This window comes from Achroia grisella, unplaced genomic scaffold, assembly GCF_030625045.1.
Source record: "Achroia grisella isolate CSIRO2021 unplaced genomic scaffold, CSIRO_AGI_Agris_v1 utg1920, whole genome shotgun sequence".
Taxonomy (NCBI): domain Eukaryota; kingdom Metazoa; phylum Arthropoda; class Insecta; order Lepidoptera; family Pyralidae; genus Achroia; species Achroia grisella.
In genome coordinates, this window is record NW_026712695.1 from 395,610 (window position 1) to 421,248 (window position 25,639).

General features: G+C 35.4%; 1 protein-coding gene across 1 annotated transcript; it reads left to right on the forward strand.

Moving 5' to 3' along the window:
- Positions 1–240: 240 nt before the first annotated feature.
- On the forward strand, positions 241–25,639 carry LOC131841748 (zinc finger SWIM domain-containing protein 8 homolog). Its single transcript, XM_059190072.1, has 28 exons — positions 241–334; positions 2,487–2,735; positions 3,167–3,330; positions 4,235–4,545; positions 4,994–5,189; positions 5,982–6,110; positions 6,683–6,790; positions 7,691–7,963; positions 8,369–8,515; positions 8,728–8,812; positions 8,965–9,176; positions 9,745–9,874; positions 10,318–10,502; positions 11,020–11,237; positions 11,671–11,764; positions 11,855–12,046; positions 12,190–12,516; positions 13,055–13,248; positions 13,960–14,127; positions 14,515–14,627; positions 14,703–14,800; positions 15,525–15,702; positions 15,852–16,054; positions 16,575–16,724; positions 17,487–17,803; positions 18,100–18,333; positions 18,816–18,965; positions 19,655–25,639. The coding sequence occupies exons 1-28, from the start codon at positions 295–297 to the stop codon at positions 19,719–19,721; spliced, it is 4,932 nt and encodes a 1,643-aa protein (XP_059046055.1). The 5' UTR covers positions 241–294; the 3' UTR covers positions 19,722–25,639.

Consider the following 25,639-nt stretch of genomic DNA (forward strand, 5'->3'; position numbering starts at 1 on the left):
TTACTAACCGAGGTGACCCCCTGTGGTAATTCGCTGAACTTATTCAGCGGATTTTATTGTGGAAATATTTTGGTAAATTAAGCTAAAGTGGCGGGGGCTTCAAATAATAATGGTAAAGGGGGTCGCCAAGCTGCCCCAGTCGACGTGGGGTCTCCCTTGCTCGACTGGGAAGAGGGAGATCATTTCAGCTTTGAGGACTCTGAACGTTTTGAAGAAGACTCTTTGTGTAGTTGGAGCTCCGAACCTGAGAGTTTGTGTAACAACTGGCGAGGATGGAGGCGGCCAAATCTTCAGATGTCTTTTGCACCACGAATTAATAAGAAAACCGTTCAAGGTAATTGACTCAGCTGATCCTTTGTTTCGAATTACGATATGACTAATCACATAGTTTAATAGGTTTGCATCAACTGAAGTTATAAATATGCCTAATTTATTTCATAATTTGATGACATAACAGCTCTACCTTCATATTTTCATTGATAGCATTGATGTGACATTCTATAGATAGTGTTATATGATAGGTACATTGTGTTCATAGTGTTGTAGTACAAAGAACAGGTGCTGTAAAGTCATTTACCTTTGTAGTGACCCAAGCAGTTAATAATACCCTATGTTTAAAATCCCTTCCCTTTTCTGATGTGACTTGCTTTGTCTATGTTGAGTTGTTTCACTTTGTATATTGAAATTTTCATATGACATATATGAGATGTGTAAATTGTAAATTGTATTTTACTTTCACAACTTTCACTTGTTACAAATTGAAAATGATTCTCTAATGAGAAAATGGTCCAATTTCCCTACTACAATAATAGGTGTATGGTTTTTATAGACATTTATATTTATTACACATATAACAATTTTATTATTTATAAATTACATTAATTTTCTGAATTTGATTTAAATGTTTTAAATCTTTTTGATGCAAAATTTTTATCTAATAATAAATTACATATGAAAATTAAATCCCATATATACAAATAAAAGTATTTTTAGTTAAGATAATTTTTAGAATGTTGTGTTGCAATATTAGAAATGGACATAATGTTCAATAAAATAATTGTCATGAAACCCATATATGTGGATGGCTTTGCTAATGCCAGACTCATCATTTGAGTACTAATATATTGTTCATGTCATATTTTTGTCTTCTTTTATAGGTTATTTAATTTGGCATTGACAGTTATGAATTCAGAAAAAAGGCCATGAATATGAATAAGAAATTATTCTGTCACATGAGATAAAAATACCTCAACCATATGTATTTTTAGTCCTTGTAACCTATGGTTAGAAAGTAGTTTTAGTTAAGAATGTTCATGAAAATAACATAATCATTCTTTTGGATGTATATGTTATTGAAACTGGGAATCTGATTGACTAAAACCATATAAAATTTGTTTTGTAATTATTTTTTCTTAAGTTTGCCAAAATATTTTAATATAAGTAATATTGCATGTCTCTCAAAGATGCCTGAAGATACTGAAAATCTCATACCAAAGTTATCAATGACCTAAATATTATTATTAAATAGATAATAATATTTAGGTCATTTATACAAATATAGTGCTTCTATTGCAATATTAAGTAATTAATTCTCTAGAAATAAATAAAAATAAAGTGTGTGTAATTTCAAATTAACAACTTTTCACTAAATGTCTATGATAGTATGATACTTGCATCAAAAATATAGTTAAATGTTTTTTGTGTCTGTCTGTTTCAGCTAGTCTTTGAACTGTTTCAGACTGAACCATTTCTGATCAGACTTTTACTAGTAAATAGCTTATTTTGTAAGGACTTACTTAGGCTTTTATTTTAGAAATTCTATATATATATATATATATATATATATATTATATATATTATATATATATATATATATATAGAATTTCTAAAATAAAAGCCTAATAAAAATGTTGAATTCAACCAAAGATGCGGATGACAGCTAGTTGAATAATATAATTGAATATATTGATTTGGTGTCTATACAATTTTAATTCTGCGCATATTTAATAAAGGTTTTTACCTGAAAGAAGCAAATAAATGTTACAATTTTTTGGAATAAATCTGTTAGGAAACAAGTTTGGTATCAATTTAAAAATATATTCATAATATGTATATCAGTAAAGTATGAAAATATAGATAAGTACATGAAATATATTCCATGCTCCATTCAATCTATAATTGAGGGACATGAACAGATAATAATAAAAATTTGATACTATCTGCACTGATTTATATTAGTAACACACAGTAATATAGAGTTTACTGGCCACTATATAACTGTAGGTTCACTTTACCTGTAAGCTACATTTCTAAAAATAAATAAAAAATCTAATCAATGTACAGTTTTAGAATTCTTATAAACAATACACTATTTAAAGATTATTAGAATCATCATCATCAAAATGTTGTAGAAACTGAATGTTTCTGTACAGATTGAGATTGATAAATTATGTAACTATATACATAATCAAACTAAACCTTTTCAGATAAAACTGTGTCCACCCTAAGTGAGTTAGCAGCAAAATGTGTAGCTTGTCATATACCATTCGAGCTTGTGGAACATGTATATCCACCGGTACCAGAGCAACTACAATTACAAATTGCATTTTGGAGTTTCCCTGACAGTGAAGATGACATTAGGCTGTATTCTTGCTTGGCAAACGGCTCAGCTGATGAGTTCCAGAGAGGAGAACATCTCTTCAGGGACAGGGCTGTTAAAGATGTACTGCAAATTGGTAAGTTTATGTATCAGGATCATATGGAAAATGCTGAAGGAGGCTTATGTGTCTAAGGGACAAGTTGACTCAGAGACTGATGTGCAGAATTACTAATAACATATACATGACTAATATTTATTGTCTCTATTTAAAATGTTATGTAAATACTTCTATTAGATTGTGTAATTAATGAAGGCTTTGAATCAGTCAATTTGTAAGAAAAGTCCTAAGTGAATAATGAGCAAAATGAGGAAACAGCCTTTATAACTTTAGCAAATACTATGGACTCGTAATTTAGTTTCAATTATATTATTTATAAGATAAAATGTAATATGTAATGTGATAAAGTTAGTATATATTCCTATCTAGGTATAATTTTATATGCTGAACAGTCATAATAACATTAATATTTGTTTTCATGGTTTTATTTAAAATCATTAACTTTCTAGGCTTCCACTTGTCGGCGACAGTTATACTTTCCATGCCTCGTACCCAGTTTAATGTAGCAGTAACATTTGACAGACAAAGGATTTCATCATGTAATTGCACATGTTCATCTATGGCACACTGGTGTTCCCATATTGTGTCAGTTTGCCTCTACAGAATACACCTGGTAAGTAATAATTTGCAGATACTCTGAAACATTGATATGTTTTGTTATATCTCTCCCTTATATTTTTTCCTGATATTATTATTGTAGTTCACTTTTCTTCACATAAATTGTATAACAGGGGTATTATTTTAAGTGATGTAATTAAATTGTTAACGTTAGTATTTAAAGCTTTGATCGCCCAGGTTGTCTGTAAGAGATCGCGTTAAGCAATAAGGCCATTTTTGTTTAGCATATTTATATTAAGGATTTTTTTGTAAATATTTCACAATAATGAGTTATATTATTGCTATTAACCTAAGAAATATGACAAGATTGCACTATAACAATTATTTATAGTTACTTGTATTTAATTATGTTTAATGACTAATGTTATGAATACAGTGAAACTTTATGATTCATAATAAGGTAACATTATTACCTTTGAGTTGTATTGTATGCTGAAATAATGTTGCGAGGTATAATAGATAAACAAACACTCGAAAATCGAGGCAGTTGATAAAATAGTTATATCAACATTACAGGAAAAATGTAATCTTTGTTCTACTAGCACAGCTTATAAAAAAATCACAAGAACCTAAACAAAAACAAATTTTGTTATTGTGGTAACATTTTATAGCCATATTAGATCTAACAATAATCAAGGAATTAGTATGTTAATGTCTAGTATAAGTTTTTTGTAGGTATGCACTTAATAAAATATCTGAATAAATTATCCTAATACGATATTAATAATTATCATATAAAGGAAATAAAACATTCCACTCTATAACTCCATCAACTGAATATTAATACTAGTATTAATTTTATTTTTCCCTAAAATAATTAATAAATAGAAAAAACCTTCACTTCTGAAAAATCAGTATGATGGGGTTACCCACACATTAAGTAATATTTTTATTTTTAGCCAACACAAGTATGTTTGAGAGCACCCGTATCAGAATCTCTTCAACGGTTACGAAGAGACCAGTTACAGAAATTCGCGCAATATCTCATATCGGAACTGCCGCGGCAAGTGTTACCAACAGCCCAGCGGATACTGGACGAACTATTGTCTGCTCAACCAAATCCCATAAATACGACATGTGGCGCTCCAGACCCGACCGCGGGCGCCTCGGCCTACGAGTACACCTCATGGTTCCTTGATGAGAAAACTTTGCACAACAATATTAATAAGATCTTAGTAAAGTTTTGTGTTCCAGCACCTATAGTGTTTAGGTGGGTATTGTATTGTAATCTATTTAAATGATTAATAGAACTAGAACTTGTTCTGACCCCAGCATATATGAAGGTCATTTTGTTTGCATAGTACCATTGGATTGAAATAGTTGTTGGTTTATGATTGCAATTATATTTGACGTCGTATAACCCGTATGTTAAGAATTAAGAAGATTAAATAAATTCATTGAGGTAGTTATTTAGGTACCTACGTAGATAAAAATGTAAAGCCTAAAAATGTTATCCTCATTTTATATTACGTACAAAACTTCAAAAGAAATACGCTTAGCGTGAACAAATTTCTTTTCTATTAAAGTGTTAGAAGTCTTTCTTTTTTGCGGCGAACTGATATGAAGTAGTTAATGAAAATTGAATATCCGTGAATCGTAGAATTTGTAATTCAGACAGACGTGACCATGTATATGTATATTTTCTACAACTATTTTAGTGACGTAAATTATTTGAGCACAAGCGCTCCACCGGCAGCGGCTGAGTGGTCATCGCTATTACGGCCTTTGCGTGGCAGAGAGCCAGAAGGCATGTGGAACCTACTATCTATCGTCAGAGAGATGTTCAAACGCAATGACAGAAACGCTATACCACTTCTAGAAATCATTACTGAAGAAGTTATGGCGTGCGAACAGGTAAACAAATTAATGAGTAAAAGCTCCTAATAGTATCCTTAAGAATTAAAGTGAAAAATAAAATAAAATAAATTAAGATCTTCATACAGACTGCGTGGTCGCGTTATCAATTTTGTATGAAAAGTTAAAAAATATTTTCAGGTTTCCATTTTTTTGGTGACAGTAGTTTGATGTCATGAGTATACTACTTAGCTTTCGGCTTTACAACTAACCCCATACATAGGTCCGCCCATCGTTACCTCTGTGTTTTACTTTTGTAATCCCCTCTATTATATTAAGTTCTGTAACTCCTTTTTCACATTTTTTTTTTGTGGACTATAATGGAATTATGCTCCCACCTGTACTAACGGTTTACGATGACGAGACACCAGTGGAGGATGATAAAATGAGCATGAAGATAGGCCAGTTAGCCCATCATGGTAAATGGGCTAACTGGCCTATCTTCATGCTCATTTTATCATCCTCCAGTTTCCAGGGAGGACTGTGTGGTACTTTGCTAGCAATGGGTTTATTAGTCCGCATTACTAATTTAATTTAAGGTGTATGTATACGCTCCCTTGGAACTCAGGTATATGACCCATTTCGTCGAGAATCTGGGAGTTTCTAATAATCCAGTTAGAAAGAATAAAAGTGTAGATTTATTTAAAATATTAGGTCTTTTATACAATTTTACACTTGTCATGCGTACAAGCGTTATATAAGAATTTTACGAAGGACAGTTACAAGATCTAAAGGTGTAGAAAGTACTTGTATGCTCGTACACTGACAATCCCTTTACCATCTATTTAACAGATTATAGTGTGGTGGTACAGCACCAAGGCAGCGTTAGTGGCGTGGGGCGGCGGCACGGGGGGCGGCAAGCACGGCGGCGGCGGGGGGAACTCTGCGGCTCAGCACGCTTGTTCCTCGCTGTGTGACGAGGTATGTGGCAAATATACATCACTTATACCACAGTCATAAATAGAAGTATTGTTATTTGTATTCCTTAGAATGTCATTTGAGACAGTAGACACAAAAAGACACAAAGTTTAAAAGTGTCTTAATAGTCATTTTTAAACTTTCGAGTTTAATATACATTATTTATATTATTAACCGGGTCTTAACTTGTTATTACTCTTATTTGCCATAAAATTTGTTCGTGTTACGACCCCGTTAATAATATTAATAATATCTGAATAGTCGTTTTCGACATGTCTGTTGATTACAAACGTAACAATAACTATGTTCAACATAATTGCACTTTTAACAATAAATAATTTTGTATAATAAAAATTTAGGTCTTAATTCCGATTTTAATGTTTTGAATTAAATAATTTTTATATTAATTAGTCATAAAGTATCTGAAAATATTTAGTGTTTGATTAAGTTGCAACTGATACAACATGGATAACAATGTTTATTTTTGTATTGCTTAAACCATAATTTAGTGTGGGGTACTGTGAAATATTAACTTCAATTTCAATTAATTATGTAAATTTATATTATTTTATCAGGTGGTTGTGTTATGGCGCCTTGCTGCATTGAATCCGGCTTTAGCGCCTCATGAACGCGATACACTCCATGAACAATTTGCTCAATGGCATAGTAAAGTCCTTGATAAGGTAAGAACTACTTGTGGGTACTAGATGACAGTTATTGATGGCATTTGTTGGTGATTTTGGTAGTGTTTATTTTTTATTATATAAACGGCATGACAATCAAACTGTTCACCTACTAACACATCACCCAAGTGGGAAACGTCGCGAATAACATGAATTGCATCACGGATATCACGTCAATAGGTGATGTTTATATTTATTGGTTAGAGTATAATGTCATGATTTATGCTATAAGAAATATGTTTAATCGGAGGAACATTAGGTTAGATTTTATCCAAAAAGGTTATGGAATTACCATTGTACACCAATTTGTTAACATTCGTGAAACTGAACTGATAACTTAAAATATGTACCACTTGAGTTTCGCGTCAGTTTTTCTTAGTTGAAGTAGTCAGTTGAATTTGATAAAGAATGTTCTATATGAAAATTATTTTCAATTGCCTACGTCTGCGTGTGTTCTGACTATACTATGTATGCCTTTACAAAAGAAAGCATCGTAAGTATTTATATTAGTTGTTTAGTACTAAAAACACAAGCTCTGTTTAGCTTGGGTTTGATGGCTCCGAGTGAATTGTCTTGGGTTATTATTATAGAAAGAAAGATAGATTATATTCAGATAAAATAGCTTAAAGAGATCATTTTTATAACTTTTAAAATTACAATGCTATTTCTACTTCTTTTAATGCGATTTGTATTATACAGAGAGACAATTGATTGCATAGATAATAATCAGTTTCCATATATAATTCTCATAAACAATAAACTTTATACTAAATACACTGTAACAAATACAAGTATTTTAAATAACTTTAATGTCATTAATATAATGAAGTTTCAAATTAAACTGTTAACTATATGACTTAGTTTTTGTATCATCAATAACAGAACTTGTTTCTTTATTAGGTGGCAAAGAATCGTAACAACCATACTATTACCACCACTACGTCGTCATCACATCCACGACATACCCGCTCGCACTCCCATCCACCATACATCAATGGTATTAGCGAGAACGAAGTATTCCCCGGATTCCATCCTGCAATGGAAGCATGTTTCCTGGAATGGGATGACTACCAGATACCAGGAGTGACATATACTAAGGATTTGAACCCGTTATATCACAGTCCTTTTACTATATTCAGACACGCTGATAAGCAGAATGACAGCGTTCATCAAGTTAGTATAACTTTTTTATTTAATAGGTTCTGAAGTGATTTAAACATAAAAGCATTTTTATTGCATTTGGTTGTTTTCATTTATTTTTTTTACTATGCAGTACCAAGATGTAAAAATAGAAAACATAAAAGTCTTCTGCTTTACTTATGACATGTAAAGCATAAGACTTTTATGTTTTCTGGTTGTGTTGTTTTAAGGTTTAAGGTTAAAGTTTTAAGGTTTTCTATTTTTTACTATTGCTATTTGCTATACTTGTACATGACCTTGCTGTTTCTATGAACCTTTAGAAAGTATTTGTATATTGTTAATTTTCTTTAAAAAATTATACAATTTACAGACGGAGAATAAATATTGTATTTAATAAACAAATTGTAACAGTAAAATAATAATAATATATTTTTCTAGGTTAATTCATCTAAAGCCGTTCTGAACAATGAGATGTCTCTGAGCTATAGACTGACAAACCCTGATCCATCAATGCAGGGTCATTGCACATTAGTACATAGAAATCGCATTAATGTGAACCTAGCGATACCCGGGCCCTCGGGTCAAGTGAGTACTTAATAAATATTTTTGGATATTATCTCATTGTTTCGATTAGTAAAAAAATAAAGATGTGTTGATATAAAAAGGTGGATAATTATTCATAATAACCAACAAATACAACAAAATAATTGAACAAAAGGGAAAGTGCGCCTTTCCCTTTTGTTCAATTATTTTGTAATACTCCACACTTTAAACGAGAATTTCATATTTCTTTTCAGGCGTGCGGTTCTGGGGAAGGTTCGAGTGAACCAGCACGAGATGCTGGTCCAAGTGATGGAAATCACTCTAGCGTGTCATCTGAAGGTGAGTTTTCGATAATGGTATGATTGGGGTCGACGTTAACCCGTCCCCTAATTTACACTCGCTTGTTTACATTCAACGCATACATGGAGAACTTATTCTGATATACAAGAAACAATAACTGTTGCAACTTTAAAAAAACATGTTTTTTTTAGGTTTCTGTGAGAACGAAGAGGAAATCCTTCAACAAAGTGGTGGTGATACTGATTCACAAGAATCGAGTTCGCCGCCCGTGTCGTCCGATGACGCTCAACGTCGGGTATCGAATGACGACTCTGTGTCAGATGACGACTGCAATTTGTACTTCTACGACACTGCAGCTGCTCGCCGCGCTGTATCAGGAGAAGGCAGTTCTGGGACAGCCGTTGTGAGTGTTCAGCATGAGATAGTATGGTGTGGGATATCTGAAACATTTTTTAATTTACAGGACTGGTATGAAAAAGTAATATTAGTAGCAAACCAAATGAATTTTAGATGTTTCGAGGTGCGTTCACCACGAATTCGACTGTTGATAATTGCTGCCTTTACACGTACGCTCATTCACACGGGAATCGGCTTACATGCAGGAACGAATGTAAATGTAGACAAAGAGGAAAAAGCTTGCGCATTTCCGCGTTTTTCAATCGCGTTCTATCGCCTAATATATAATGATAATTGCCTGGAGCAAAGACATAATTATATCTAGTGTTATTGATAATTCATAAATCTTAACGTGTTTTTAGAAAATAAAATCTGTATTATAAAAAATACATTTAAAAAAAAAGTGAAATGACTCGAAACTGTCGTGAATACAAACGCAAGCCCACACGATCGTGCGCGCTGGCTTTCCCGTACTAAATCCTTCAATGCTGCTCGCGCGTGAAGAAATCTGTCGTGTAAAAGCATCGTATGTCTGTTATGAGTCGTGGAGGTGTGTAATAACTTGTTCGGTGCAGGCGTCGGGCTCGAGCGCCGGGTCGAGCGGTGCGAGCGGCTCGCTGGGCTGGGAGTGCGGCTGGGAGGTGTCGTTCGCGCGCGCCGAGGGGCTGCAGGCGCACGGACACGCGCGCGAAGCCTGCGCACTCGGTACGTATACTCATCCCCTCCGAACTGTCCTTCGTCCATTATAAATCCAAATACGAATAAGTTCTTCATAAGTTCTTTCGTGGGTTTGGAGTACCATCTGCATTCGTCCGGTGAAGCTGTAAACCGTATCCAGTTCTTACATTTTACTATTGTGATTTAGTATATAAGATAAATATTGTAATGTAAATTTTGTCAGTTCACCTTTATATATTAATATGATTATATATCGTTTTAACCGATAACATCATATTATCTTGCAACAGATAACAAATTTTAAATATAGTTACTACTGAATTGAAAAACCTACATTTTCTTTGAGTCATTTAAAATATGTAGTTCACATAGTAACTTTTTTTATGACTAAAAATAAGTTAAGGGTTGGTTAGGTCATGATTACGAGGAATGGGTGGGTATAACATCGAGGGGGATGTACTGTGGTGCAGGTGCGCGGCTGGCGCGCGAGCTGCTGGCGCGGCCGCCGGCGCTGGGCGCGGGCGCGTGCGGCGCGGGCCACGACCCGCGCAAGCCGCGCCGCCGCCACGCGCCCTCGCCGCGACTGTGCGCCGCCTCGCACCGCCTCTCCTGCCTCGCCTCCGCCACGCTCGCCAAGTGCGCCTTCCTGTGCACGGTCAGTACTTGTCTCTCTCTCGCACACACATGCGTGATATTTGCGGTGATATGTACAGCGCGACACACTCCCGTACACACACATGCACAAATGCTTATTAAAAATGAGATCATATACACTACACTAAGTAGCACACGTAAGAATACAAAGCATTTTGAATTTTCTGTGAAAATACAGTAAAAAATATCAACGTACAAATTATGGATAGCGAGGGATACGCACAACGCTGTATTGTATATAAGTGTTTTTATTTGTATATTACAATATTATAGGTAATTCATACTAGCTGACACGATAAATATAGTTTTATCTAAATCCTTGAAAAATGTTGAAATTTACTTGTCGGAAAAAACTATTCTTCTATCGTTTTAAAATATAACACCAACTGAGTTAAACTGCATAAAAATTGGTTACATAGTTATTCTAAATAAATATTTTTAATAAATTTTTATCTACATAGGGAAATTATATCTCGAATATTAAACAGGAATACTAATTACAAAATAAATTTACTCAGGTGCTTGCGGAATTCAGCGAACATCATGAATTAGCGTTTCGAGTAGGCTTATTTGCTCTCGAGATGGCCAGACCACCCGCCAGTACGAAGGCTTTAGAAGTGAAGTTGAACAATCAAGAAACTGAACTGGTCGCTTTATTGAAGAAACTGCCGACAGGACCCGAGCAGCTCGCTTTAGCTCGCGAAAAAGCTGAACAACTTCGTGACGGCACACTAAGGCAAGTGTAAAATAAATAGCTCTTCCTACTTTTCTAATTTAAAGATATGAGTTATAAACCTGATTTGAACCTTGTTATATATAGCCTATGTCAGGGACTACTTTTGGGATGGTAGGAGACTCCAAGCTTGTTTGTGATTTTGATTAGATAAAAAAGAATCAAGTGAGAAATAAATTAATTGACAGCCTAGGTGTAGTTGCGGTTTAGGACACCGTTTTACTCTCGATGATCGTAGGTTCGATTTCTCGTCCAGTATAACTATTTGTATGATTTGACTGATATTATGTATGTATTTACAAAAAAGATTTGAGTTTTATAGTTCCGAGTAATAGTTAAGAAGTTAATTCTCTGAAACCGAAAACAGTAATTAAGTTCAAATATTATTATTTATTTTTTACTTTGAGTCCGTACTGATAAATTCATTTATTTATAGGAATCGTGGTCCAGCGTTATTGCCTATTGCATTAGCGAGCTTCTTATTCGATGTACTTGTGTTATCAGTACCGGAAAAAGAAATTAAACAGCAGGTGAGTTCTATGTTTTTATATATAAAATTTAATGATTATTAGTTTTTTATATTTCCAGTATACACTATGTTGTATTTATTGTATTTTTAGTCAAGAGTACCCTCCGATGAAACATTGGGTTTCGAAGCAGCCGTAGCGGCTTTAGGTTTGAAGGCGAATGTGTCTGAAGCGGAACATCCGTTGTTGTGTGAGGGGACCAGGCGCCAACGCGGAGAGTTAGCGTTAACACTGCTCTCTTGCTACAAAGATGAACCTGTTAAGTTGGCCAGGATAATGAATAAGGTATGTTGCAATTATTAGCATTACACCTCAATTTATAAGAAATATTTTTAACTTCATCGCGTGACGTCCCCAGTACCCTTCTTGTGTTGTCATTTAGGAGGATTCCATAATATTATGTTCATTTAAAAAATGTATTGTTGCAGTTGTTGGACCGCGATATACACCAATTGACTAAGGGGCCTATGGTGAGCATGTACTACACCACCAACCCGCGACTCTCTGCATACCGGCCCGATGCTCCGATACCCTCTATCTACCCTCCGCAACCGTCACATCCGCAGCATCTGCAGCACTCGCAGCTGCCGCAGCTTCCGCAGCATCCGCAGCATCCGCCGCATCCGCCACATCCGCCACATCCGCCACATCCGCCGCATCCACAGCATCCGCAGCTGCCTCCGCTGCCGGTGCACCAGCCGCACTCGTCGCACCCACAACACCCGGCGCACGCGCAGCCGTGCCTACCTCCACAGGTTAGTAACTATTAATATAAATATTTTATATTTGTAATTTTACAAGCTAATGATAATTTGTTATGCTGGCAGTATTAGAAATAAAAATAAACACTTTACATAATGATTGAAATTATGTGGAAGATATGTATGTGATGCAATCTAGACAAGTAGGAATAATATATTGTACAATGTTATAAGGTGTGTGATAAACCTTTTTGAATTTGACTGACCACTTGATGGCGCTATAAAAGTATATAGCTGAGATGCCCGGTCTAGTGGATATTAAGGAGTGGTGATGGTAATAAAAATTTAACAATATATAAGAACAGTAATGTCTAGTAGAAGCAGTAGCGTTATCTTCATAACATTGGCGTAAATATGTGGTATATACATACGATATATATGATGCCGTACAAATGTTAAATTCACTTAGTTTGACTTCCACGATAATGGATAATCCATTCGATGGATATTACTGTATTCTGATGTTATAAATAAACTGTATCTTAGGTTAAGTTTATCGATAAATAAAGTTATTGTTTTATGTCTGATGTAGCAACCGCAGTGTTCCCTGGTAACGGATCTAGAGCGGCTGGTGGTAGCTGAAGGCAGTAGTGGTTCTCCGCCGTCGCATCCACACCAGTCGCATCAGCAGCATCCATCACACTCACAACATCCGCCGCACCCCCAACATCCACAGCATTCGCAGCACACGCAGCACACGCAGCTCGCGAGACCAAAAGACTCCAGGTTCGAGAGAGATAGCGATAATTTTTTTACTTGAACATTTACAGTATATGTATGTAGATCTTACAAGTGCTTAGGTATAAATGTTCGCCTCATATTCAAGAGGCATGTAAATTACAGTTCTTAATGACTTCCAAATTAATCAACCGAAGTTTAAATTATTAAATGTTATGTCAATTCTCGCAAAGAATAACAGCTTTCTTTTCCAAGCTATTGGTGTAATTCTATATTATACCTATTTAATGGCGTCTCTTGAATTACATGCGGCATTTTATTATATATTTGTATGGTGCTGACATGGGAGTTAATTTTATGCAAGTTTGTTCTATACGATGGCATTCTTAGTTTAGTTGGGTCCCATTTTGTAAATTTGCTATTGTCCTATGATTTTTCAGGAACATACCTGTTTCATATACGTACAGGGTTGATTATGTCATAATGCTTTTTTTATATTCTGTTCAAGGAAATAGGCTGATAGTGGAATAATCTGATGTGATTGATTAGCGATTATCGCAAGTGGTGTATGTACAGAATATGATTACTTATTTTTCTATTTGTGCGATTATGACGATTTCCTTTATATTGAAATCCGTAGGTTTGTTGTATCGTTAAAAGTTATAAATGTATAAAAAATATACCCTAATGCATTTACTACATTTAGATGTATTTATTTTATTCGTTTGTTACATAAAGTATGGAATTTGTGTGTTACAGATATAAAGGGAAACGTGTTTACCCGTCCGTACCGAATCAACCATCGGAAGCCTCGGCGCATTTTATGTTTGAACTTGCGAAGTCAGTGCTTTTTAAAGCAGGTGGTTCATCTAGTACCAGTCTGTTCACTCAAACATCTTGTGCTAGAGAACATCATGGTCCTCACAGGTAATAAAAACACTATTTATTATGTTTTAAATAGTATTTCACATACTTTATATTAGCTATACTCGCGACCTCATTTAACATTTTTGACCCTCATCCAAGTCTGGAAAGCCGTTTCTGAGCTTAGCGCGCAAATCTAACAATCATTGTTTTCTGTTCTATTACATTGCTAAATCTCCGCTATAATAGTTTTTCTCATATATCTTCCATGCACAGATAATAATTAATTAAATCTTTATTACATGTATACAATTATACATATCTTTCTATCTGTATATTCACTTAATTCGTTCTGATAAAACATACATACCTATACTAGTTTTTATGTTAGGTTAATGCTGATGGAATTGCAATATTTATTACGTATATAACCTTTTCTTTGTTTTTCAGAGGTTTACACATGGCCGCATTTCAGCTCGGTCTATACGCATTGGGTCTACATAATTGCGTTAGTGCAAATTGGTTAAGTCGCACATACTCGTCACATGTCAGTTGGATCACAGGTGAGTTATATTCTTAATGGATTGCACCCATAAGTATGACTACCTAGAAATAAATGGTAATATGCATTGTTACAGGACAAGCGATGGATATAGGTGCCCCTGCAATTCTATTCCTTATAGACGCGTGGGAAGGACATTTAACGCCACCGGAAGCGGCTGGTATTGCTGATAAGGTAAATATATTATTAATATTTTTAAGCGCTTGTTCATTCTTTTCAAGCATTCTCTTGTTATATGGATTCTATAAATTCGAGTCCTGCAGGAGACGCCGCAAAGCACTATTTACATCGTCATAATTATTAGTCATTCTATTAACTTTAAAAATCAATGAAGTATCGTCTGCAAATAATACTATGTGCGTATCATTATTTTTTTTACGAAAGTAGCCTATTTACATTCATAATTATTAGTCATTCGTCGCCGCAGCGTTGCTAACCTTCACTTTCTGTATTCTATCAGATAGATAAGATTTTATTAAATTTAAAGCATTGTCTTTGACGCCATAAAAAGCAATTGTACAGTCATTGAAACTTTATAAATCATAAACGTATCTTCGAAAAATAAAATCTGTGTAATGAACAAAATTTTAAAAACAAGTGAAATGATACGAAACGTGTATTTTGTGAATGAGTGAACACAAAAAATAGTAAAATACATTTTGCATGCGCTAAATCGCGCTCGTACTCGATCGCGCTTGAATGAATCTTGAAAGAATTTGAAGGTCGTCGTGTAAAGGCTGCGCCTCATCGTCGTCGTCAGTTCACTGCTGGACATAGGCCTCTCCCGAGCTACGCCACTGGGCACGATCTTCAGCCCTTCTCTTAAATACCCGAAACACAAAAACATGAGATACATTTAGAGCCGTGTTGTAGAGTGAGCCCGTGTGTTGGTTCGCAGGCGTCGTCGGGACGCGACGTGGCGACGGTGCGCGCGGCGGCGGAGCTGGCGCTGTCGGTGTTGCCGCACGCGCACGCGCTCAACTACAACGAGATACAGCGCGCCGTGCTACAGTGCAAGGAGCAGAGCGACGCCATGCTCGAGCGCGCCTGCCTCACCGTCGAGGCCGCGGCCAAAGGTAACTGACCGACTACAACTGCAACGAGATAAGACTCGAATGTGGTTCGACATACGTAGTAAACACGAATTCTTAAATTCGTGTTCCAATCTTTAAATGTGATCGTTGTGATCAAAAAGTAGAGATAATATATGCGTGGTCGCCTACAGGTGGCGGCGTGTACCCCGAGGTGCTGTACACTGTGGCGCGGTACTGGCACGAGCTGTACATGCGGCAGGCGAGCGAAGAGGAGCCGCTCGACGAGCCGCACTACCGCGCCCCGCAGCCGCACCCGCTCGCGCTGCCCGTGCCCTACCCCATACCCTACCCGTTCACATACCACCCCTACCCGCCGCACATATATCAACTACAGGTACGACGCAATTTTAGTTGACTGAAGTTGTTAAGTTTTTATTTAAATATTTCAACTTAAAAACGTGAAAGTGTTTAGTTGTACTAAATAATTAAAAGAGCAGTAAATCAAGTTTCTTGCTCGTTCTCAATGTAAGTTTATTTGAATAAATGTAGATAATGACACGCTCCCATAAGAACAATTGGTATAAACTCCGGTGGTCTATTGAGGTATTTGTACCCTGATGATAATCATCTCACCACTGTTGTGATGTTATGAGGTGCCGCTATTTAATCAATTTGTTTTCGGTAGTATCTAGGTATTGAGTATACAAGTGTACTACATTGGCAAGTTTATATGCGCGAACGTTTAACGTTAACTAATAAACACAAATAAACTCGTATCGACTCGAAGTCGTAATGCGGACTGGCTTAAATCTAATTTTATTATGTGGAGATGCAAACTAATGAAAGGGTGGCGAGTGTTGACAGAAATATACCAAGTGTAGGCACATATGAAGTCCGGTCGTTTACGTGTGCAGTACGGGGGAGCGCCGGCGCCGCACCCGGGGCAGTACGCGCTGCCGCCGTACTTCGTGCGCGGGCTGGTGGCGCCCGCGCCGCACGCCGCGCTCCCGCAGCACCCCCAGCACCCCCAGCACATCGCGCACCCGCCCGCCCTACCACACAACGTAAACATTACACATTACACATTGTATCTATATTACAAATACTGGATGGTTTTTCTTGCCGATAAATACCACAATGTTTCCGTTATATAAAATAGAAGCACTATTGTTCTCTGAAAATGTCAGAATCGATTATATTGTATGTACATACAAACTGTTTTTATGATCACTGGTGTCATATTTTTCAGTTAATTGTCAAGAAATATTGTAGTTTTTTACTTATATATCATATTTTTCTGCACGGTAAAAATAATCATCCGGTATACATATAGCTTCAGCGACGTGGGAAAGACATATATCTTTATGTCTTATAATTTTAGTGGGCAAGATATAGGTAGTTTGATCGATTCCGCCTGATTTATGCTGGCGAATTACTAATGCACAATATAGAAATGACAACAAAATATTGTCAATTATCGTGCCGAATTGAATGACTTCCAGGGGAATCGTGTGGAGGTCGACCTACATTGCTAGCAATGGGGCCAATATTACTTACTAACACAAGATTATAACGTAAAACAGGTAAGGGTTTTTCAGCTAGTTCTTATACTGGGATCTTATAATCATTGCATAGAATACCGATAACTATGAACAACACGCTATTGCTATTTCAGTGTATGGAGTGGCAATAATCGCTATATAATGGTGTTTAAGTTTTCATTCACTAATTTTATTTTTTCAGAGATTACATAGCCGAACTTATATAGTCATCTGTGACTTCAAAACGATCACTTCCCTTCCAATATAAACGATGGTTTTGCACAGCACCCGGCGCCGATTCCGCCTCCGATGCCGGCGGGCCACAACAGCGTGGCCAACGTGAGCCTGCCGCCGGGCGTGGGCAGCGTGAACCCCGCGAGCGTGGGCACCGTGAGCGTGGGCAGCGTGAGCGTGGGCAGCGTGAGCGTCGCCAACGTGAGCGTCGGCGGCGTGGGCCCCGCGGCCGCGCCCGCGCCCGGCCCGCCGCCGCTGCCGCAGGCGCAGCTGCGCCGCCTGCTGGCCGCCTACAGGGTCGGCATGCTGGCGCTAGAGACGCAGGCCCGCCGCGTGCACGACGACCGCCCGCAGAACAAGTTCGGCAGGTGAGACTGCTCCTTTATTTTGTCACATAATTGTATCACCATAATACGAGACGATCTAAAATTGTCGCAGTTTATAAAGGCTATACATATAAATATTACAGAAAATGTTTCCAACTAGCACAGTTTTTGATATATTTTTACAGAGAAAGATACTTTCTTACTTATTTACTCTCGATGTGTGTATTTTATTTGATACTAAGTATATCCGGATATTTACTTGATGTTGGTGACGTTCTTATTCACAACTATAAAACCATTAAAGATTATCAGCTATAACCGAGCAGAGAACGTTTCAGAAACCCGCCGTACGGCGAGCACGTGAAGTGGCTGCTGCGCATCTCTAAGCACCTGGGCGCGCAATACCTGCACCAGTTCTGCGTGTGCGCGGTGAACTCTGTGGTGTCTCCGTTCGTGCTGTACGAGCTGTGCGTGGAGTCTGCGCACTGGCTGGCGCGCGGCGGCCCGCACCACCTCGTCATGCAACACCTGCGCGGCACGCTCGCGCCGCTCGTTCAGAAGTGCCAGCAGATGTTAGTTTCCTACCTTACCACCCTACCACCCACATCACACAGCAGAGTATTCCTAGAGAAAAAATTACCTATGCAAAAGTTTTACCGAAGCGGACAAGTCATGGGCAGGGTATTTGAAGGCTGAAATTACAACATATTGAACCATGACACCTTATGATGTGCTATCATGTGTATAATTTTCTATCAAGTGGGTTATAAGCTTGGCAATTACTGGGAGTGCTTTAATTTGCACTCAATTTATTAAAGTGCTCATCGCACCACAATTTTCTTGTCCTACATGCTATCATATTATTACATTCACACACTTATAGTACTTATGATATACTTATTATTACTTATATACATGCTGTATCATATTTTAACATTCACACACTTATAGTACTTATGACACTCCCCACATTTTCTTCACTATTACTATTCATAGCTTGATAGCTTCAGCAGTAATTAAGTGAGATGCTATCCTTTGTATTATATATCTATAGGTACATCCAGTGCATTCATCAAAAGCTGTATCATTTGACATCAGTGGAGTACGAAGAATTCGTGAGCATCGTCCTATCTGCGCGTACAGCCTTTCAATTAACACCAGAAGGGAACACACAGTTTAAAGAATGGCTCGCGTCTCTGCGCAGGTTAGTTAACCCATACTTATTGATTAGTCGTAATACTAAAATCTAACCAAAAGGGTGTAAATAATATTCAGATCTATTCAATCCAGTTTTCTATAATTGACAACAAAATATTTGCTTCAAAGTTGTTGTTTTCTTCCTTTCATTTAGCTCAAATTTAAGTTCTTACATCCGGCTATAAGGATCCATGTTTAATTTCTAGTATTTTAGCATAATAATGTGCGCGTGATTTGGTATTGAAAATAACATGTTGTTTAATGTTGTAAATTTAATATACTGCAAAATAATCTTCACTTAATTTAGCTACAAGGCGCTGTATTTGACGCTAAACTAGTGTCTCGTAGTGGACACAATGGTATTTGTTAATAACAAAGTCTGATGCACAGTTTAACAATACATTTAATTTCGCCTTTTGGTTTTTACAAACAATAAATTTAGAATAGCAACTAGCCGTGGAACAATTAGAATCAGTAAAAAAAGTACATAATAATATCGAGTAACACGAAGGTATACAAACAATAAAAATTATAACGCCTGTTCAACGCAATTAGCAAAAATTACGGCTACAATGTTGGCTTTAACAACTAGAATTAGAATTAATGTAGGTTACTATCAATACACATGTGGTGAGTATGGTGTTAGCTCATACGCTTCGTACATACCCAGTGGTCGATAGCAAGAATAATTTTCAGGTCAAAATCATGCAAGAAAGATCTGTGGACACAACTGAACGCGGCTCTACAGACGAACGGCAAATGACGTCGGCAGCCGATAGTTTGTATGGTGCGGTGCTCCGCGCGCAAACTGTCACACTACAGGCGTTGGCCGCGATACCGGCTCCTATACCAACTACACACTCTCTAACTATATTATAAATTGTGTTATTTGTAATCTTGGTGTCTGTGTGTAACCCAAGCGTTAGACATCTCTTCAAAAGCGCGAATATGAAGACCCTTGAAAACCTTAACCTTAAATTAGACCTTTTAGCGAAAACAAAGACGCAACCTGTGTGTGTAGCATTGACGTATTCATTAGATATTTGAGCGCCTTATAATGCGAACAACTAATACGGCACATTGCAAAGTGCAAATGTTTGTTCTTATAACTTCACTGTAGTATTTGCAAATTTGAGGCTATGTCTAACGCAGGCTTAAGGATGTAGTAAATAATATTTATCTATTTTATTGATGCTATATAAAGGATGTTATTTTATTAATATACACAATGTTAACCATGCTAGCTGGAAGCTCAGCAGAGGTATTCAATTAGATTATAGAAATATGAATGTTGAATATCAATTTATTAATAAGATATAACATTTTATATATTGTAGAAACATTCATTTATCTACTACATCCTTACATGTGAAACAGAGGTGGATCCGGTCGGCCAGAGCCGTCTTATTTCTTGACAGTACATTTCTGTCACAAATATGTAGCAGTTTTAGCATCTATCTCTTGTGTACTTTAATCATACGATCTGATTATAAGAACGCATTAGAGAAAATACGGGTTATGATTTATAAGAATTTAATGTGAAGATGGCGCCGTGCATACGGTGCATACGATATATAAGAATATATATTGACACTTTTATTACAAATATCACAACGGATTCGCTTATTAGAAACGAAGGAAGTACCTCTATTAGTAATAATTTATCTCGATTAGAGGGTAATCGATCTCAATAAAAACAGACGAACATAATAACAATCATTGAAAAATGTTGCTAACTCCTAAATGTGCGTGAGGTATAATCTTGTAAGATTGTGTTTTGACATACGAGTACCTATTATAGAAAGTGTACCAATGCGGAGTTGTTAGGACGTTGGCAAACACCCATCCATCATCGAAAACTAGATCTCAAGTTGTAAATATTGTATTTGTAATTCATCCATTTCACTTTACGAACCATTCACTTCCTTTTTATCACTAACACGGAGAGGATCTAAGCTCATATTGAAGGTTGTGCTTTAAATAGTCTGAGATTTGGTTGTAATCAGAGTTCTATTGTAAGACAGTTAAAGACTATCGCTGCTTGATTAATAAAGGAGTTTAGCAACATTTCACTAATTTGGTACGGTATGACATCTCGACTTAGTTGTATGACTTTTTTCTTATTTATTCTTTATATAAGTATCTTATTGTGTATTTGCACAAAATCTTAGTTTTTCGTCCGCTTTATGACTCGACTGTACTATTGGCTAGTCAGTTTGTGAATTCGTCAGATACCAGTGGGGCTTCGGATAAGCTCGTTTAGTTTTCTTATAGTATTAAGGAGTTAGTTTGAATTTTGAAACTTTTTTTTGTTATTGTCGCAGTTATTATTACGTTGTTGGTATTATTAAAATTCACGAGTACTGATTTTATATTTCTACAGTATACATGAATAGCGGTGACAGTTTACTTAATTCCAAATATATGCACCGTGGACAATGTGTGTTATAACGCATGTAAAATCTTTTAAACGAAGTATATTTTTAAATTTCGATCGAATAAATTATATACTTCTTCAAAATTAAAAAATAAAAAGGAAACAAAATTTCACCAGATATCAACAATGGACATACTAGTCACTCCCAAACTGTCTTGTTGCCACTGGTTTTCTTATTTTGGCATGACTTTGACTATTGTAACCATTGGATCTACTCTTTCTTAGTTCTTTTAAATGTTTTATTATACATAAAACATAAGGCACATTTGTCCACTAAGTATATATTTTACGTATATCTTTTAATTAAACCAGTGTCTAATTAGCGAATTGTTTTAAAGATCTCTTGTCATGTGTTAATGAGTAAGTGTCTAGAAAATATTGACTTCGCTCATAGTTTATTTAGCCTTTCATTTAGTATAATTTTTTTTATTGATTTCTTTTCTGCATTAGAGCAAAATGTCGTTTATATTTACGGAGAGTGTATTGTGCGTATTTTAAAGTTTTTGGGTATATTACGCTAACGTATTAAGCTTAATGTTTGGAATGTAATGATTACGTAATATGGTTATATTAATGAGAAAAAAAATATGTAAACCGACAACTATATTGATAAAAGTATATTTTAGGAGTTATTTGATAATTTATTATATATTCACTCTCATGTCGTATCGATAAAGTTGTCGCGTTACAATTAATTGCAACTTTGGACATGACACACTTTATTATCTAAAATTGAATATTGACTTTTCAAAATTATAACAATAGTCCATATTATTGAGTATTGGCTTAAGATGTTTCAAGTGACCTAAATAGTGTCATTAGACTACAGAATATTAGACAGAATGTAGGCGATGACCGTCGATATACTATTTTTGATATTCTCTTGTCGAAATTTGCAGTTTCACGAATATTTATGTAGTACGTCTTGCGGATATAAATGTAGACGTGCGTTTGATTAACTATAGTGACTTTATTTACACGTTTATATAATATTATTATATTGTAATGCAAAGTAGCATCTTGAGAGCCTTCGGATATAAATATATAATATAATAGATTATAATCTGCGAACGCTGGCAACAAATACAAGCGCCCCGTAATTTGAATTCCATTACTAGTTATATAAGTATTAGTCATCTTTGGAATATGGTGACGACACTGAGACGAAGTGAATTTGAATACTGCTGTATTATGATTGATCGCAGGTCTTTCTATCTACTACATTAAAGTGCAATTTGTGTATCATATTTGAAACAAATTAATATTAACTTGAATGGCGACATAATTTGCTATTTTACCCAATATATTTGCTGAAGATCATTCCATTGTCAGATAGACTTATTTACATTATCTATATATAATAGTAACTTTGTGTCCCAGTGTACTATATATTGGAATATGTTAAGGATGTCTGTAAAATAAAATACAAATTAAATAAGATCTTCCAACCATGAAGCAATATTAAAATATCATTTTATAAAAGTAATTAATAAAGAACGTAAGCTATCTAATCGATATCGTAATAGCGTTTTATACAATATACAACATATTTGTATTAAATACATGGAGAGTTTATAAGTATTATATGCGTCGTGTTATTGTAACGCATCGTATTTTTATTCAGTATAAATAATTAACTATATACAAATTAGAGGTATTACATATTACAATTCCTGCAGTGTATGTGCAATGGAGGTATTGATATGAGTTGTTGCATATAAAACATCAAATTGCTCAAACTAAGTACGGTATGTTGTGTATAAAGTGATATACACCGCGGGATCTTATCGTGCCTATTTTATATGTCGTTGGAGCAAGTAAAACGCACCCGCTCGTGCCTTTACAGCAAATTGCAGTTATAGGTTTGCGTATCCTATTAAAATATGAATAAGTAAACAATCAATGTGAATTTGACCACATTTAAATCATATATGATCTACAAATCCATCAACGAATTGTTGTTATGAGTATTATAACGTTTTCCTGCCTTTAGGATTGCGATCATCTGAATATATGTATTAGGTAGAAAAAGTTATTATTATTTTTGCAATGTTTTGAAGACTGCATTGATTAAAAAAACAAAAATGGATCAACAATTATCTGATTATTTTTATTTGGTGACATATGATAATTGGTCGTGATAATAGTACAACATGTAATAATATCCATTAAAGTCCCACTCCTTGGCTTGCATCTCTTCCGAAGAATACAGAGTCAACACATCTTCCGTCGCTTTAGTTTCATGGATGTATGAGCTTAATTGAATTACGCTATATATAGAGACGCTGAAGTTTTGTCAGTACTCACTATTATGAAATGGTGATCATCAGTCAGGTAATAGCATCCTTGAGCTTAGTCTGTTAAAGTCTGTTTCATGGTTTTGCTAGAAATTTTGTGCAATATTGCTCAAACTGAGCATTGTTTAAACTATATATGCGACATATATTTATGTAAATAAGAAGTTTATTTACTATTTCGTTTCAATTAATATTGAGTGCCAAAATCAATGCTATGCCAAAAATACAGATTGAATATCATGATGTCACTAAAGTTAAAATAATATACAATTATGAAATTGAAGGTGATCGCGACCCAACAGATTACATACGGCATCTACAGTGTGTCGTTCGTGTCCTAGGTGTGTATAGGTCACCTCTCTTAGTGTAATTTTCCCTAGGCATTAGAATAGGCAAGATGTTCAATGTTTATCCTAAAATAGTATATAAATCTGACATTGGAATGAGGCATTTGTTGCCAGACGGGCGTCTAGTAGTTTTAGTTTAATATCTTTATAAAATAGATGTTTATGTGCATTCATTAAAGTGTGAATGTTTTCGGCATTCAGTAGATAGTAAATTTTTAGAATGCTAGTTAGTATAAATTGACGTTCGTGCAGTTTGGATGAAAGCTAACTTATTTCGACCCTCACTTGAGTGTGTTGATCTAGTATGATATGGTTTAATAGTATTCCTCTTTAGAGTATTTACAAGAATTTGAAGGTCTATTATTATTTAGCACAACAGTTTTGCTGTAACCAACTCGTTAATAATGCACTTTGAGTTCAACGTTATCGCCGCAAAGAAATTGAAAATAAGATAAGGTTTCTGTTTTGCATCACATAAAATTATGGTTTGACGGTACAAATAGAAACGGGTTTTATAAGTGGATAAAACAATAAGAAAATGGACTCCTTACAAGTTGACATAAATAATATATTGAATAGTCAAATTAGAGCGATGTGTAATGTTACCATGACTAAAATGATCGTCACATGTTTTGGAATACTTATTATATTTTGAATTTTTTCTTTAGTTTATGTGCGGCGAACGAGCAAACCATATAGTAAACATTAATTCATTATTAAGAGTGCATCATTCGTCGAAAAATCTTTAAAGTTAAGTACATCGCACTCAGAGATTATATTTAAGAGAGTGCATCGTTTTCTATTAATATAAGTTTCTTAATGACTTGCCGTCCATGATTATTTTGCATATCTGCATCTACATACATAATACATATTTGTGTTTGCAGCGTTTCCTATTTAGATGTCTAAAATTACTTGCATACATATTTACATTTAGATATTGCAGTACATACATCTTCTGCTTCTGCTCGTTGGGCATTATTAACAATTTCTGGTATAGTTTTGTCAGAGAGCATAACACTTCTCCATATAACGAAAGAGTGCTTTGACATTTGTCGGAAAAAACTATTTTTACACTTTAAAGCGTATTTAATAATATTAAAAAGAAGTAAATATATCGTTAGTTTCGTAAATATAGAATGTTAGTACGGAGCATATTTTAATTAGTCTTTTAATGCATGTTCATAGTTGTAATTTGCCTGTATTCGGCAAGTTTATGGGCCGTCTAATGAGTGTTGTGGTATTTTGATTTGCATATTATTATCGACATCACATATCCGTTTGTAATTTATTTTTAAAACTGTACCTATGTATGGACATGCTATCTGTTCAAGAGAGATACTTTATATATTATATAACAATAACGGCGAAATGAGGTGTACCTTAACACGATGTGGATTGGACATACTGGTGATTGATGTATACAACAAAGTCAAGTGTTGCAATATCTCGGTTCATGGTAAGATTTTACAGACGGCGTAGAGCCACGAGTGCCTATATCGAATAGTACATACATATATCCCTGTACTTTAGATGTGACGAAATTATTTGTATGTCTGTTCCACACTTGTTTAAATATTATTTTAATATTATATATATA